The sequence below is a fragment of the Mytilus californianus genome, unplaced genomic scaffold, assembly GCF_021869535.1.
Source record: "Mytilus californianus isolate M0D057914Y unplaced genomic scaffold, xbMytCali1.0.p SCAF_6, whole genome shotgun sequence".
Taxonomy (NCBI): domain Eukaryota; kingdom Metazoa; phylum Mollusca; class Bivalvia; order Mytilida; family Mytilidae; genus Mytilus; species Mytilus californianus.
In genome coordinates this window covers 37220969-37238317 of record NW_026262712.1, presented here as the reverse complement: position 1 = coordinate 37238317, position 17349 = coordinate 37220969, and the positions used below count along the sequence as shown (strand labels likewise).

The 17349-nt window shown below is 31.1% G+C and overlaps 1 protein-coding gene across 4 annotated transcripts in view; it reads right to left on the bottom strand.

The window, feature by feature from the left end:
- The window catches only part of LOC127706943 (uncharacterized), a 47363-nt gene extending 30317 nt beyond the window's left edge, over nt 1-17046 (bottom strand). For 3 of the 4 annotated variants that reach the window (XR_007984664.1, XM_052211660.1, XM_052211659.1), the window contains exons 1-3: nt 16795-17046; nt 13028-13079; nt 4430-4525 (exon numbers count right to left, since the gene is read on the bottom strand). Coding sequence is in view for 2 of the 4 variants with exons in the window: in XM_052211660.1 (XP_052067620.1) it covers nt 4430-4525; nt 13028-13054 (123 nt within the window). In the remaining 2 variants the exon portion in view is untranslated. Of the gene's footprint in view, nt 1-280; nt 299-4429; nt 4526-13027; nt 13080-16794 lie in introns of those variants that run through there. The other variant, XM_052211661.1, reaches the window with a different exon arrangement.
- Between the last annotated feature and the right edge of the window lie 303 nt (nt 17047-17349).

Genomic DNA, 17349 nt, shown 5'->3' with positions numbered 1-17349 from the left:
TGTGAAAGTCACACCTAAAAATCAAAGAATCATTTAGACATTTGAATCAGGAACTTTTTAAAAATGATTTTCCGTAGTAAATTCAACTGGCAGACGACATAAAATATCTTATTTATACCAACTAACCTTCTGTACAAATAGATGATCAAAAAATGAACAAAAGTCTCTAACCAAAAAGTTTAATAGCCGATTTAAAATCCAAATAAAATGAAATTATTTCACCTTATATTAACTGTATCAAAATTTACCAAATCAATGAACTCACAAAACTGAAACAAACTTATCACACGAATGGCTGATCCAATAATGTAAAAATCAAAGTGGAATTAAAAAGGCATCTATTTAAATGCTTTCATTGTGCATTTGTTGTCATGTTTAATTTATTAAAATATTGATATTTTATATATATCATTTCAATTGTGACCTTTTTATTGAATTTAATAGACAGAGATTTAAAACAATATGGTAGATTTATATAAAATTATTGACAACATGTGATAAAAAACTCAAATTTCCTTTGAATTTTGAATGGATTTTGATTGAATTAGTCCGTTGTTGGTGTGTAAGAATAATCGGTTCTTTTAAGAGTTCATACTGAATACCTCGTATCTTTAAAGAGTGTGAGAAAAATTGGTCTTTTCCCAGGGTAAAAGTGGTTAATTTCTAACTCTTCCATTAAGACAAAATAGTGATTATAACCTATAATAATTGAGTGTCAAGGCTAAAGGTCTACCACAGCTCAAACCTGAACATAATCAATTTAAAGAACTGTGATTACAGTTACAATTATAATAAGTAAGACGTTTACAGGATTGTCAAGGAAGCCAGCAGGCCTTTTGAAAATATTCTGTAGTCTTAAAAAATATACATGTACTGTCAAATACAATTATATGAAAATTCACAAAAAAAGTGAAATTAAATAACAGTGTAAATTCAGAAAAGTTTAGCAGCAAGGTAAACATGGTAAAGTGGACTTTCACCAGCTGGAAAGAAATAATTTGAGTTAATTTTTTGGCACTTTATCAAACAATTTACTCAAAGCACACATTAATGCCCATCTTGATCCTTGAATATAACATGACCTATCCTCAAGGTTGAGAGGATAATAGAAATATAACTGTAATCTTATTACGACTGGCAGTTAAACCCTTGCCAAAGTTGGGAGTCCGTTTGGCTGTTTGGGATGTAAACATTAGCATGAGCCACTTCCAGGCGAAATGGAGACATTAAATCTGATGCCTCATGTAGAGAGAGTGCCATGCTCTCTGCACATTAAGAACCCTTGCAACAACTCTTTCTTGGGTCCCTAGGTGCCCTGTTTCAAAGCTAAATTTCTGTCCCTATCGAATATACCCTTATTTTACAGTGGACATCCAAATTTCCCTGACCTTCATTCCGGACAGCCTCTATAACAGGACCTACCTATTGTATATATTGGTAATTTGTTCTCATACGGAACATGCATGAAATGTTTGCCACTGGATGTTAAGCAAACATCAATCAATCAATCAATAAAATATGACCTTAAACTTTAAACAATGTGAAAACTTATTTCTTTCAAGTATATAAGTGACTTGGCATATTGTTCATGTTTATGTAAATGTGACATTAAGTAAACAGGTAAAAAATGTTTGCAGTAAAGAAAAATAAAAAAAAGAAGACTTACCTTAACCGATAATAATGAAACCACAAAATCAATTAACAAATGATTAAAATTTTCAATTCAATTTGAATTCCACAAATGTGTTACGACAATATCACAATATTTAATTTACCAAGTATTGACATTTTCTATAGAATTAAATTGTGTTGTATATCACAAATATAAGATATATAAAACAATATTTGTAGCACTCCATTGAAATCATCAACGATATTTGTTAAACAAAGCAAACTTACTTTCAGCTGAATTTTATTAAGATTTTATTTAACTAGCTTTGAATTACGTTGATAAGTACCGTCATAAAGATTAACACCAGATTAATTTATAATCAAATGAAGGAATATTTCAGATTATGGTATTGCTCATAAAGATATACTGAATTACTTCTACATGATCTTAAAGTGACCTTTTCAAGACCATTGACGAAAAAGGAGGCAGTTGGGTATAATGATCACACTTTTCTGTAAGAAAAAATATTGTAATCATATTGAAATATAACAGGATTTTCATAAATGTTTCTTTTAAAAAGGGGGAGGGAGAAAAATTTCTAAAGAATGCACTCCCCTTCCTTTGACTTTTACAAAAAATTGACAATTTTAACATTGTTTTTTTTTTTAAATTAAGAAAGATAATATATAAAGGGGTAGAGGTGTACGATCAATAATACACAGGGAAAACAATATTTAAATTTTAAAAATAAATCATATTTCTTGCATAAATAATTTAAGGATGTCACTCATCTTTGCATATTAGTATCATCTTTGTTTTCAAGGCATTTTTTCAATTCTTAAAAACTGATAAAAAAAAGGTATTTACTTCAACGTTAATTTTAAAGAAAAACTTAAGCAGGAATGATATATATATGCAAACTTTAACTTCAACAGAAACTAGGGTGACTTTTTTCAATACAAATTACCTAGACTGGTATCTTTTAATATAAAAAAATAACATTTTCAGCTATATTGCTTGCTGCAAATTAAAATATCCCACGCTAACTTTTAGGCACAGTGCTCTTATTAAAAGTTCTAACAAAATTTGATTGATTGATTGATTGGTGTTTAACGCCACTTTCAACACTATTGTGCTATTTCGTGGCGGTCAGTTTTTGTTGGTGGAGTCGAGGCCGGAGTGCCTGGAGAGAAGCAGTAGGAAAACTGACAATCCTAGTCAATTAAGATTAGAGTCGAGTGCACCTGTCCCATGCGGGATTCGAACTCACAACCTCAGTGTTGACTGGCTAGTGATACAGTAGTTGGACTACTTAGACCACTCGGCCACCGAGGCCCCCTAACAAAAATTTGAAATTGAATGCATGCCTCAATGCAATTTTCAAAGAAAAAATCTTTGATCTATATAATACAATACCTTGGCTTTAAAAAACATAGATTTTAATTACCTATATAACTTAAAAAGTTCTAGCAAAATTTGAATATAAATCTGCCTCAATGCAACTTTCAATAAAAAAAAGCTTTCATCTAATAATACAATTCCTTGGCTTTGAAAACTATAGTTAACTAACTTAAAGTATGAAATATTGGAAAATTGATTTCTCATTAATAATCAAATAGATGTAAAAGAATCTTACATGTTGTTAGATTGCTTTGTTGCATGACTGAAAACAATAAACTTAGGTTAATAAGATAGTCATTTGTGCTGTCCTTGGAAGACTTATTGATTAAGATTTTGATTTTATTTATTTATTGGAATGAAAAAAAATTTGGAGAATATACATTGATCAGACAATTCAATTAGTTTTAGGCCTCTTTCTAGTGCAATATTCAAATATTTTCCCCTAGTACGTGGAAATTTTTTAAAAATACTAAAATTTACCATGTCAAAAAGGTGTAATGTGGAAATGTGTGCATGAAGGAAAAAAAAAACACTAACTGAACTTGGAAAAATACATCTATACAACAATTGGAATCAATGAGTGGTTGCCATAATTTCTAACAAGGTATTCCTAAGACTACGGATACGATATACCGATTTGTTCTCAAATCATATCTTCATCACACATATGTTCCATTCATTGTAAACCACAATCATGTCCAAATTCTTACTTTGTATCACAGAATGCGACTTAATAATCACAGGATTTTTGTTTGTATTCAACTAACTGACAGAAACCACTAGTGGAGCAGAAATTGCCTACCTGCAGGAGCACCTGAATTCATCCCAAATTTCTGGTGGGGTTGAAATTGCTCAATCTTTAGGTTTCTGTGAAGTGTTTTTAAGAACTTGTGGTTTGACCTTTTGTCCTTTTGAGATACAGCTTTGACTTTTTGTCCTTTTGAGATACAGCTTTTTCTGACTTTTTGTCCTTCTGAGATATAGCTTTGTCTGACTTTTTGTCCTTTTGAGATACAGCTTTGTCTGACTTTTTGTCCTTTTGAGATAACAGCTCTTTCTGACTTTTTTTAATGGTAAGATTATTGATTGACCTCCTTAATATCTTCTTAGTTTTTATCAAAATTATTCACTGGTTTAAAAAAAAGTACACCATCCCCCTCCTTTAAAAAAAATAAACAAAATGCAAAACATTATTTTTTTTTAAATTAAAAAAAAAAAAAAGGCAAAAAAAAATGTCCACATGGTTAAATTTGAACAACTCTGCAGAATGAGTGCATGCTGCAATGGTTAAGTTTACACATATTGAGTGTTATAAAAATAAGGAGATGTTTGCTTTATGTCCAATGGCATATTAGTCTTCACTGATTACTGTGACTATTACAATGATTTTTTTGTTATTTTGATTTTTCTAATTACCTTATCATCAATAGATCTTATAACAGTTAGGTCTTTGATGGGTCCTAGGATATTACGAACTTTGACCTCATCTTTTCTATGTATACTGCTCTTAAGCTGAAAAGTAACAAAAGAAATACAATTATCAAGTATAAAATAAAGTAGAACAGTTTTTAGTATGATAATATTCTTACTGTTATAAAACAAGATAGCACAGGCTGAAATGTCTCGCCGGCTTTACTGATCATTGATTTTATGTTGATAGTCCTACGTATAATGCTTTACTACAAGTATCACATAAACTTAACATGATCCAAGAAAATGAGGCCAAGGTCAGATAAACCAAACCGGAAAAAATGATGATGATGATGATATACACCTTACAATCATTCCATACACAAAATATAGTTGACCTATATTGCTTATAGTTTCTAAGAAACAAACTTAACCAGGAAAATTTAACATTGACCTATGAACCTTGAAAACGAGGTCAAGGTCAGATGAACCATGCCAGACAGACATGTACACCTTACAATCAATCTATGCATTAAAAATGGTTGACCTATTGCTTATAGTATCTAACAAAACAAACTTAACCATGAAAATTTAACATTGACCTATGAACCATGAAAATGAGGTCAAGGTCAGATGATACCTACCAGACAGACATATACACCTTACAATCATTCAATACACCAAATATAGTTGACTTATTGCTTATAGTTTAAGAAAAACAGACCAAAACACAAAAACTTAACACTGAGCAATGAACCGTGAAAATGAGGTCAAGGTCAAATAAAACCTGCCAGACTGACATGTACAATGTAAAATATTTCCATACACCAAATATAGTTGACTTATTGCATATAGTATTAGAAAAAAAGACCAAAACACAAAAACTTAACTTTAACCACTGAACCATGAAAATGAGGTCAAGGTCAGATGACACCTGCCAGTTGGACATGTACATCTTACAATCATTCCATAATAATAATAATAATAATAATAAATCTTTATTTAAAGAGGGTTACATATTTACACCAAATATAGTAGACCTATTGCTTATAGTATCTAAGATATGGACTTGACCATGAAAACTTAACCTTGCTAACTGATCCATGAAATGAGGTCGAGGTCATATGAAAACTGTCTGACAGGCAAAAGGACCTTGCAAGGTACGCACATACCAAATATAATTATCCTATTACTCATAATAAGAGAGAAATTAACATTACAAAAAATCTTCACTTTTTTTTCAAACGGTCACTGAACCATGAAAATGAGGTCAAGGACAATGGACATATGACAGACGGACACTTCATAACATAAGATATCTATAAACAAAGTATGAAGCATCCAGGTCTTCCAGCTTCTAAAATATAAAGCTTTTAAGAAGTTAGTTAACACCGCGGCCGGTGTCAGTATACTTTTTGAGCATCTCTCACATAATGATACCACCACTGCCCCTGTCAACATATATTTGTTCCGCCTAACAGAAGTTTCCCCTGGAACCTTTATTAAAAACAATGTCATTATATATGTTCCTGTTGGAACAAATATTCTATACCCTTTATCCCGTAATGAAACAAATACTGTGATATTTGTTCCAGTGGAAATAATATTACAGAATATTTCTTCCACATCGAACTTATATTACTGTATAGCGGGTTATTTTCACGGTTGTAAAATTTCGCGATTTAAGGACAACAAAGTATACGAAAAATTTTGGCGGTTTTTATTTTGGCGGATTCTTTAATCTCAATTATACTGATACTGAAATGGTTGCAGTTAAAAAAATGGTAAAAATTGACAAACAAGGATCTATTGTTATGGTTAAATGATTGTTTTATCTGCACGACGTCTTATTTATTGATTATAATTTGATACAGTTAATCAATAAAATACTGGTACATAGTTATTTGTCACAGGTGTACACACTTCTTGTAAATGTTACGGTTGATTAGTTACGAAAGTGACCGGACCTTTGATGTACTAATAAGATTATAAAATTATCATGAGTGACTTGCAACTCTTATATAATTTGACACTAATTAATAAGGATAAAATACCTGACAGCGTACCTTACACTCTTATATTCTTATTTATTTTATTATGTAACCAATCAACTAATTAACACCTGACAGCCAGTGACAGTTAAGTTGTTTGAATTAACATAAACCGTTATTGATCCGTCGAACAGGAAAAAAATAAATAGCTTACAAAACGCTTTATAATATAGCTATTTGAAATTATCAAACGTATGCATAAATTTTCGCGATTTCCCCTGACCTGCCAAAATAAGCAAAAATAAACACCCCGCAAAAATAACCCGCTATACGGTATAAAGGAACTTCTATTTCATGACACCCCTCATATAGAGCAATCACAAAGTCCATGATTTGCTTATGGAAACTAAAACAAATTATTTGGATAGAAAAAGGTTGCTTTGGAACTATATGGGTAAGATTCGGAGAAAGTTTCAATAATTTTAATAAGAAGTTTGATAGGAGTTGTGCATACGAAATGGTTAATTCTAAATAAAGCAATGCCAAAGTCCATGATTTGCTGAGGGAAAATAAAAAAATAAAATACTAGGTGCACAATGGCATTATATGGTGAAGATTTTGAGAATTTTTATTAAATTCTGATAAATAGTTAAGGAGAAGCAGAAACAAATGTGGATTGTTGTTTCAGGATATGATAAAGTCATTGTCAAACCAAACTAAATCCAAAAATTCATTTGGATCAAGAAATGGAAGTGCAAAAGCACATAATGTGAGTTAAAGATTCTGTGAACATTTTACAAAATTCTGTTCAGGGGTTCAGAAGCAGTGTTATTACAAAAGTGGGATAGAAGGATGAATGGATGGATACCCACATCACATATTCAGTCAATACTGCCCCAGGTTAGGGGGAGGGTTGGCACCTTCAAACGAGTTTAACCCAACCACATTCTGTATGTGCCTGTCCCAAGTCAGGAGCCTGTAATTCAGTGGTTGTCGTTTGTTGCTGTGTAACATATTTGTTTTTCGTTCATTATTTTGTACATAAATTAGGCAGTTAGTTTCTCTCATTTGAATTCTTTTACATTTGTCATTTCGGGACCTTTTAGAGCTGACTATGGGGTATGGGCTTTGCTCATTGTTTAAGATGGTACGGTGACCTATAGTTGTTAATTTCTGTGTCATTTGGTCTCTTGTGGCGAGTTGTCTCATTGGCAATCATACCACATCTTGTTATTTTTATAAGCCTGTATATAATGGTCACCCTGGGGACCAGACATAACTGGCCTTATAAAACTGGTGACGTTTGATTTGAATTGAGGTTCAAAATGTATTATTACTACTACAGTAGGACAAGAAGAGGGTGACACGTGGCATTTTTGACAGGTTTTTGCTTCAAGAGGTTATCTTAATAGCAGGTTTGACTGTATCGATACCACCTGTAGACATTGTTTAAAAAGGAACAAAAACATATGATTTTACCACATGTACCATGTTTGATTTCCTGAAAAAATCTAATTAGTTCCATCTAAAGTCTTTTGCCTTCATATTTTGCATCTATTTAAATTGGACAAATATAAAACATTTGTTTTGTAAAAATATGTCTGTTTCATTTCTAACAACCCAGATGCGGATCCAGGATTCTAAAAAAAGAGGGCCCATGGGCCCCAAACTAAACAAAATTTTGGGTGGTATAGGTAAAAAGTCTGGATTAACCATAAATATAGCTCCATATGGGGGGCCTGGGTAGCCTGCCCCCCCCCCCCCCCCCCCCCCCCCCTAAATCCACCTCTGCAAACTTATAAATCAAGAGAACAATAAATATCAATTCTTTATGTTAAAGAAAACCAGACAAACAGTCATACCGCATGCTGTGTACCTTCCGAAATATAGATCATATCTTTGTTTAGCTTTACAATAAATTAAAGTCAATCTTCTATTTAAAATTTATATTACACCTATTAATATTATCTTGACTATTGTTGGGATGAATTTTAATCCCATTATTTTTGTTCCTCAAATCTATCATATCTACATAGTAATCCTTAGTGATTACAGGTAAGCTGGTCAGGTGAGGGAATACCTGTCCCCACCTGACAGAATAAGTCTGCTTTTGTCAAAATATAATCAATTTCATTTTGAAATAGGTATTAATTTCAACTGGAATTCTTTAGTTGACGCTGTGAAATTAAGAAAATCTCTGTGTTGTCTGGTGAAAGGCTGTCTTCTATCAATGCAAAAGTTTACTGACTTTAGATAAACATTTTGTTTTTTGAAACCATAAAGTTGTTTACAAAATACCTACATAGGGCTAAGCATTTATTTACAAAACGTTGACAATTCAAGTGCAAATTATCATGAATAAATTTGTTTAATCTAATTTTAGATCACTGCATGCATAAAAGAATTTAAAGTTTCATCTTATATTATATATTCCACCGAACTCTCAGAACTATTTTCTGTTATTAATATTGACTTTAGTGAGTACATTATAATATTAAGGTACAATATACATATTTAAGGTAAAATGATTTCACTGTTTTCTCAACTTAAATTTGTCTTTCAGACACCAGACAGGGATACAGTACAGGCAAAGGAGTGCAGATAAAAATCACTTTTGATGTTCATTTTTTAACAGAAAAATACTAGAAAAATGTTGGTGTTTCACTCACGAAATTTCACTCTTGTACATTCAGGGTCAAAATCAGAGTGTTTAAGTCATCTCAATCACTGTCATGACTGTATTTCACCATTAATCACACAAAACCAGCAACTTAATTACCTAATATGTGTACTGTAATATATATTTAAACATTAATAAATTGTACAAAGTCGAAGAATAGCATTAACAGTACTAATCTTACTGCACCAAATGCACATTTCGACAATAAATGTCTCTTCAATGGTGATGCTTGAGGCCAAATTATTTGTAAATCCAAAACTTACTTAATAAATCAAAAGCTGATTAACAAAAAAAACATAAACATGATCAGGGGTTCAAATTTGCTTTAATTGATGAAAGGTTTAGGACCATTCGAAATTTTAAGTGAAGGGTCCTCCATAAGAAATCAATGGTTGTATATCAAGTATTAGTGTAAAGAATGGTAGCTAGGTCCTTGACTTTTGTAATTTAAAAATGAAAAGTCCTCTCCTAGAATAGACAGGTCCTGGACCTCGGACCCACACTAATTTGAACCCCTGCATGATAAAAGGACAAGAACTATAGCCAAAGTTAGGCAAGTAATCATTGAGTAATTTAACAATAAAGCAAACTGCACCAAAAACAAGAAGAAATAAAAGAAGAATGTGTCTGAGGACACAAATGCCCCTGCTTCAAGATTGCTTTTCAAATGAGAAATGGACGGACAGACGATTAAGGGAGACACTTGATGTCCCCTTCACCTTGCGGCGGTGGCATAAAAAAGAAAAAAATGAAGAAAATCTTTGAAGAACAATTACATATAACGGGTCAAATAGCATGAATAGTCCTTCTTTTTGTCCATTTCTAATATATCATCTGCAACTACAATTTAAGAATCTTACACCTTGATTTCTCTTAAAAAAAACAAACACTCACACAAATGAAGAAAATAACAAGTGAAACTGCGAGCTACTGCTCACTGATGATACCCCCGCCGCAACTGGATAATTTTAATAGTGTAAACATATGTAAGTGTTCTGTAAACAGGAAGTTGTTGAGTGATGAATCTGAAAATGCATCACAGCATACAGCTGACTTATATAAACCCTGAAACCAAATTTTAGAAATCCTTGTAATGTAGTTCCTGAGAAAGATGTGACGAAATATATATTCATGGGACGGATGGACGGACGGACGGACAGACAGAGGTAAAACACCCCACTATTTTTAAGCTGGGGTATAATAAATTTTAGAATGTAAGTTTTTAAGTATGAATAAAATAATAAAATAATGATTTTGTCCATATTTTTTGCTTCTTTAAATTTCTGGGATGATTTACTGCTTAATGATTTGTAATTATTTTTTTTCAAAGACGTTGTGACAGAATTCTGTGCTTTGAAAATAAAGTAGAGTGTTTATACGTGTACTTTTTATTTACATTTTCATCAGGATCAATGTTCGAGGGTGTGGATGGGGTTTATAGAATAGAGAATAATGGGCAAAAAAAAAAAAGAATAGAGAAAAATGGGCAAAAAATAATAAATAGAGAATAATGGGTTGCTAAAATATAAAATATAACTGCAAAAATTAAAGAATTGGATAAAAATATACTGATTACAGAAAAGAACAATGCACAGAATACAGTTATCAAGTAATTACAGAATAGTCATTATCTTTATAGATAAAGAATAATGAGCGAAAAAATTAAGGACCCCCCATCCAAACCCTCATATTCTCTAAGGTTAACATTTAAATTTATTCAGATCTTCAAAAGGATACTAATAAAAACATTTCAACTTTAGGTAAATATTATAAGGACATAAATACTTCAAGATTGAATAGATATATTTGTAAGAAATAAATCAGATCCTTTTAAAACGAACCACAATTTAAAAAAATGTCTTGTGCTTATATCCTAACTACCGAACAGATTTTAAACTTCAATTAAATGAACCCGTCGACTCAATTTTACACAATCTACTAAACGATTTCTTGCTTTGTATGATACTATTTAATCTCTCATAATAACGTTATTTCTATAGAATATATAACTATTGTCGGACATAAGTATTTAAATGTATGTGTACTTATTTAATAGTTGTGTATTGAAAATTGTTTACTTTTAGAATTTCATTGTTGTACTACGCAAATAAGTATTGCTAAATAAAGCTATTTACAAAATTTCAAAAGAACCATGCATGCAATGACTCAAAAAGTATTCTCTTGATCAAGGTCATATTTGAATTATCTATCATATTTTATCTCTTCTGAAATATCATGTACAACAAAACGTAATATATTGGGTTGCACTTCACTGCACTGACATGAGTTATACCATTTAATTCACATCAACATTTAACGTCGATTTATTATTATAGAAATTATTTGAGTGAAAAATACACAATAAAAAGGTGTTGTGTATGAAATCAAAAGTACTCATCAGAGTTGTGCATCACTCTGATGAAATTGCCTTAAATTTAAAATACATTGCAAATGTAGCGAAATAAACTGTCTTTAATATATGAAAAGAAATTATTTTGAGAGGTTCTACACTAGACATTCATGACACATCATGTAGCAGTCATTCATACTTATTCTGGTGGAATTTTTAGATCATCTTTGAAAATTGATGTTCCGTTATGAAAATATCGCTTAGAAACGGTTACATGTTTTGCATGTTTTGATATATTTTCTATTTGATACATGTACTATCGATTAATTTTTATTCGTGTGATACCAATTTTCGTGGTTGTAGGATAACCACAAATTTGATTGTCTAACAAAGTACAAATTTTCTAAAGGCTTTTGTCCAGACTTTAACAAAACAAGGAAATCAAATATCCACGAAAATACAGTTTTTCCTGAATCCATGAAAATTGGTGTCCACGAAAAATAAATGAATCCACAGTAAGCAAAATATTAGGACCAAAAACAGTAATCCAGTAACTGCCTGTCTTTTATGCATGTAATATTAAAATAAGGATATGTGGTAGGATTGACATTAGACAATTGTCCACCAGAGACTAAAGGACAGCTATGTAAACAACTATAGGTCAACGTAAGAATTTTTTATTGTAAGTTTAGCTATAAATGACAGAAAATCTCTCAATATAAAAAAGATACATAATATATGTATATATATATGTTCATTCAGTCCTTTAGCAGTCAAGGGTGTAACTTAAATAAGTTATTAGAGAAAAATAACATACATGTGTTATTACAGATACTTTCATGAGTTGTCTACTCTTTTCTTAATCTGTAGTAACATATGTTTGTTATTAGTTAAATATATCATAAATATTTTTATTTTTAATGGGCTCTTGGGAATTCTTGAAACTTTGCGCAGAAACTTAATACATAACCTTGATAACTAATTTTCCAATTCAATTAATATATTTTTGATCAACCATGGTAAATAAATGAGACAAGGCTTTTAAGGGATACACTAAGCTGTAATAACAAGGCTTAGTTATTACAGGCATGTAACTTATTAAATGAGACACTTGGGAATTACTTGGAATCTTGCGCAGAACCTCATTGCATGCTCTGATCATTATTTCTTACAATAAATTAAAATACATTGTGATATATGTCTGAGCAGAGGCTTTAAAGAGATGTACAGAAGCTGTAATAACAACCTTTAGTTATTACAGGAATATATTTTCTGTAATAACATAGGTGTACTATGCATGATTGGCAAACTATGAACTGTTATATCTTTCTTAAGTTTAGTATACATAAAGACAATAATAATATCAATAGAACTTGTATACAATTTAACAAAGTAAAGGATGTATATTGCCCCTTTGAAACATGCAACATACATATGTTATCACAGTGTTTTGATTTTTTAGTCCACAATAACAAATGGATGTTATTTTTCTTTAATAACTTATTTAAGTTACACCCTTGACTGTTTAGCAGATTCAAATAATATGTTCAGAAATACCATGAATTATCTCCCTTTAAACCTACCTCTGAAACAAGATCTGCTACATCCATTTTGAAATAAACTTTACAACCTCATCTGTAAAATAAAAGAAATTTTATATACAATTTAGCTATTACTTTACTGTTCTACTATACTCTTACTATAACCAATTTTTGGACATTTAGTCAAACCACAATGCGACTGAACTTTCAGTTCTGTACCAACTTCAAGAGTTATTGTTCTTGAAAAAAAATTGCCTTAAGGACAAGAGGACAATAATTACATTTTCAGATGTCTTAAAGTTTTTGTGTTATTGTGTTGCTGTCTCATCCATGTATACACAACATTTCCCTTTATTAATGCTAAAAATTAAGTGACACATCACTTGAAATAAAGTTTCAAAGTAGGCAGCTATTCATCTGTTTCTATTAAAAAGGGTGCACAGTAAGCAGATTTTGGAGCAGATCTAGTAGCTATTAAAAAACCACCACCTACAGCTTTACTTTTGAATCCCTGGAGTCAATACTGAACCAACTGATACAGGAGGGTCTGGATGGGGGTCCTTCATTTCTGTATTCTTTAATTTTTAGGCCATTTCTCTCTATTCTTTATATTGTAGCACCTCATTATTCGCTATCCTTTATTTTTTTGGTCCATTTTTCTCAATTCTTTATATTTCTTGACCATTATTCTCTATTCTGTTAACCCCCATCCACACTCTCATACAGCTATATTTGCTTGCTTACCACAGGTAGTAGACCATTATAAAAACGACTACATTGTGTGTTACCTCTTATTGCTTTGTTTAAATTTGTCTTTTTCAAAAATTAAAGTTGGTTCAAGCATTGGGTAGTTTTTAAAAATAAAAATTGGATTTTTCATTTTATGACATACTCTCTAGATAGGTAAAGGGTAGTACTGAGAATTGGAAAAAAAACTAGTCTGTACCCAAATCAGATTATTTGCCTTTAAAATGTAAAGTTTTCTTTTTTTGACAATTTCAGTGATGCAGTTTGCTTTCTCAAATATTTTTGATAATTCCTGTTTTTTAATGTACATCCAAAGAAAAAGACATGAAAAATATATCTAATGAGGACATGTATTAAGCAAACAAGAATCAATCCCATGAACAGGTAGACGATATACGTATGCCCATCCCTAAAACTGCATACAAGTTTTTACACCCAGGAATGAATTCTTCTTGTACACTACAATAAAAATTTTGATGGTATTTTAATGCTCTCTCCCAAGTGTAGGTAACAATTTGGTAGAAATAAATTTTCCTTTGTTTGCATATATTCAAAAAAAGAAATAAGCTTCTATTCATACCAATTAATATGTAGATGTCATTTTGTAAATACAATAAGTGGCAACAGGTTGTAGTATGTACAGATAATAAAAGGTTTAAAAAGAATAAATAATAATTTGCAAGACAAAATAAGATATGAGAATATCATGTATACACATAGGTATTTAATTAAGTAATTTAATAGATAAAATCCAATCATGAAGGAATTTACATTTTCTTACATGATGTTATATCATGTCTATCACTGGAATATTCCAAGCTTCTGTTGAAATTTGAAATAATGGGAATAGTTTACAATCGAGTAAGCCAAGAAAACGCAATGCAACCAATCAATGACATTAGGTTACAAAATTAAGACAGAAATATATCCCAAATTACTTTTCCCAAATCATATGAAATTACTTTATTGTAAACCCTTCAGATTTATATAAAATGAAAGGTCTGCTGTCTGTTTATGTAATGTAAAATGAAATTGAGAATGGAAACAGGGAATGTGTCAAAGAGACAACAACCCGACCAAAGAGCAGAAAACAGCCCAAGACCATCAATGGGTTTTCAACAGGGTGGACTTCAGCTGGCCCCTTAACAATAATGTATACTAGTTCAGCTAATGGACGTCACACTCAATTCCGAAACATATAAATGAACCAAAATTAAAAAAACATACAAGACTAACAAAGGCCAGAGGTTCCTGACTTGGGACTTGGGACGCAAAAATGTAGTGGGGTTAAACATGTTTTGTGAGATCTCAACCCTCCCCCTATACCTCTAGCCAATCTTGAATAACTTGTCAATTTTCACCAAAAAACTTATGAAATATCTATGATTATAAATATATTATCATCACTTACATTTATTCGACTGGCATGATCTTAAATCCCATTATTATAGTTCTGAAAGATTTTCACATGTAATTAATGTGTATACAGTAAAATTGAGAATGGAAATGGGGAATGTGTCAAAGAGACAACAACCCGACCATAGAGCAGACAACAGCCGAAGGCCACCAATGGGTCTTCAATGCAGCGAGAAACTCCCGCACCCGGAGGCGTCCTACAGCTGGCCCCTAAACAAATATGTATACTAGTTCTTTGATAATGGACGTCATACTAAACTCCAAATTATACACAAGAAACTAAAATTAAAAATGATACAAGACTAACAAAGGCCAGAGGCTCCTGACTTGGGACAGGCGCAAAATTGCGGTGGGGTTAAACATGTTTTTTGAGATCTCAACCCTCCCCCTATACCTCTAGCCAATGTAGAAAAAACAAACGTACAACAGTCGCACAGTAAAACTCAGTTTAAGAGAAGTCTGAGTCCGATGTCAGAATAGGAAACAAAAGAAAATAAACAAAATGACAATAATACATAAATAACAACAGACTACTAGCAGTAACTGACATGCCAGCTTGTATACTTGTGTACAAAAAATTAGGTATAATGTACCAAGGATTTGTATAGTTACTATACAAATCCTTGAATTGTACTATTACTTTAGGAAGTAACTGGCATCCTTATGTATATAATTCTTTCTATCTTGTTCACCATTTTAAAGTATTATTTGTTTCATTTGTCTGCCTCTTGTTACAGTGTAAACTGTCTAGAGTGTTAATAAAAGTTGAAAAAAAAAATGAGTCTTCCTATTGTCCAAGTGACTAGTGTGCTATTTTAAAAATCCTTGTCTTGCCAGTATTAAATAAAATATTCCTATATCTGTAGAGGTTAAATCAGGTGCATGTAAAATTTAGTCTTGATTATATAATTACCAAGGATCATCTTCAACTGATATACTTTACTTTTCAAATGCAAATGAACAATAAAAATCTGACAGAGCCTTCATAAAATCTTGAGAAAATTTATTAAAAAAATAAATGGCATATCTGGTTACACCTTTGTTGTATATTCAAAGGTCTTTATAAATCTTAGGTTACTTTTTAATTGATCTAACAAAAACATAAAGGATTATATGTCATCAACATGATCAAGTGGTTTTCATATGCATCTTGTATATATCTGAGACTACTATAACACATGTGTTATAGTAGTCTCAGTATATATTTATGCAATTTCGATCCTTTTTAAATTGACGGAATAAAACAACAGCTAAATCAGATTCAAATTCCAATAGGGATTAGCATTTATGTATTACATCAAAAATCAATTGTATGTTGTACTTTGATTATGCATTTAATTGTTTAATTGTGTTTTAATCCATAAACTATAAGTAATTTGTAGTAGTCAGTTCCATAAAAATAGGGTACACAAATAAAACACCTGTTTTTTCTTCTTCAAATGACAAAACTAAAATTTATTTCATAATTTCTTTTTTGAAACACTTTTCATTTGTGATCACTACAATACTAGTAAATACAATTTAAATTAACCTATCGAAGTGTAAATATGCAAAATTGAAAATCAATATTTTGATAACAAGATGTGGAAATGGGTGATTAAACAATTGAAATCAATAAAGGCAATTAGTAACTCATGTTTTCTTACCTGCGAAGGTGTTTTAATCGTTTATGGTTCAACACCTGATCAAATTACAGGTGAAAATAAAATTTGCTGCACGCACCTGTAATGTATCCAAGTGATACAATAATTTGCAATATAAAAACTAAAAATATATAAATTACTATTATAAAGTACACCGGGTCGTGTATCACATTTGTACGCTTTTAAAATCTTAAGTATGGATCACTAATGTCAAATCATTTTCCCATTGAGTTATCGCCATAGAGAATGTAAACAAAAACCCATGTGATTATTTATTTAAACGGCGCGAAAAACATAGTGTCAAATATATTGCGGATCATACCGGAAATGTCGTCCGGAAAATTGGATACTATAGGTAATTAATCATGTTAAGCAAGCGACTTAATTTGGCTTCACAAAGCATTAATGTTTTAGAAATTGAGTTGTAATATCATGCAAGATGTTATCAAAATCATGTGGCAAAGTCACATTAATTTAAACTGATAACTATAATCGTGGACATAATATATTGTTAGTATATAGCGGCTATATTCCCAGCTTTAATAAAAAAAAACTAAG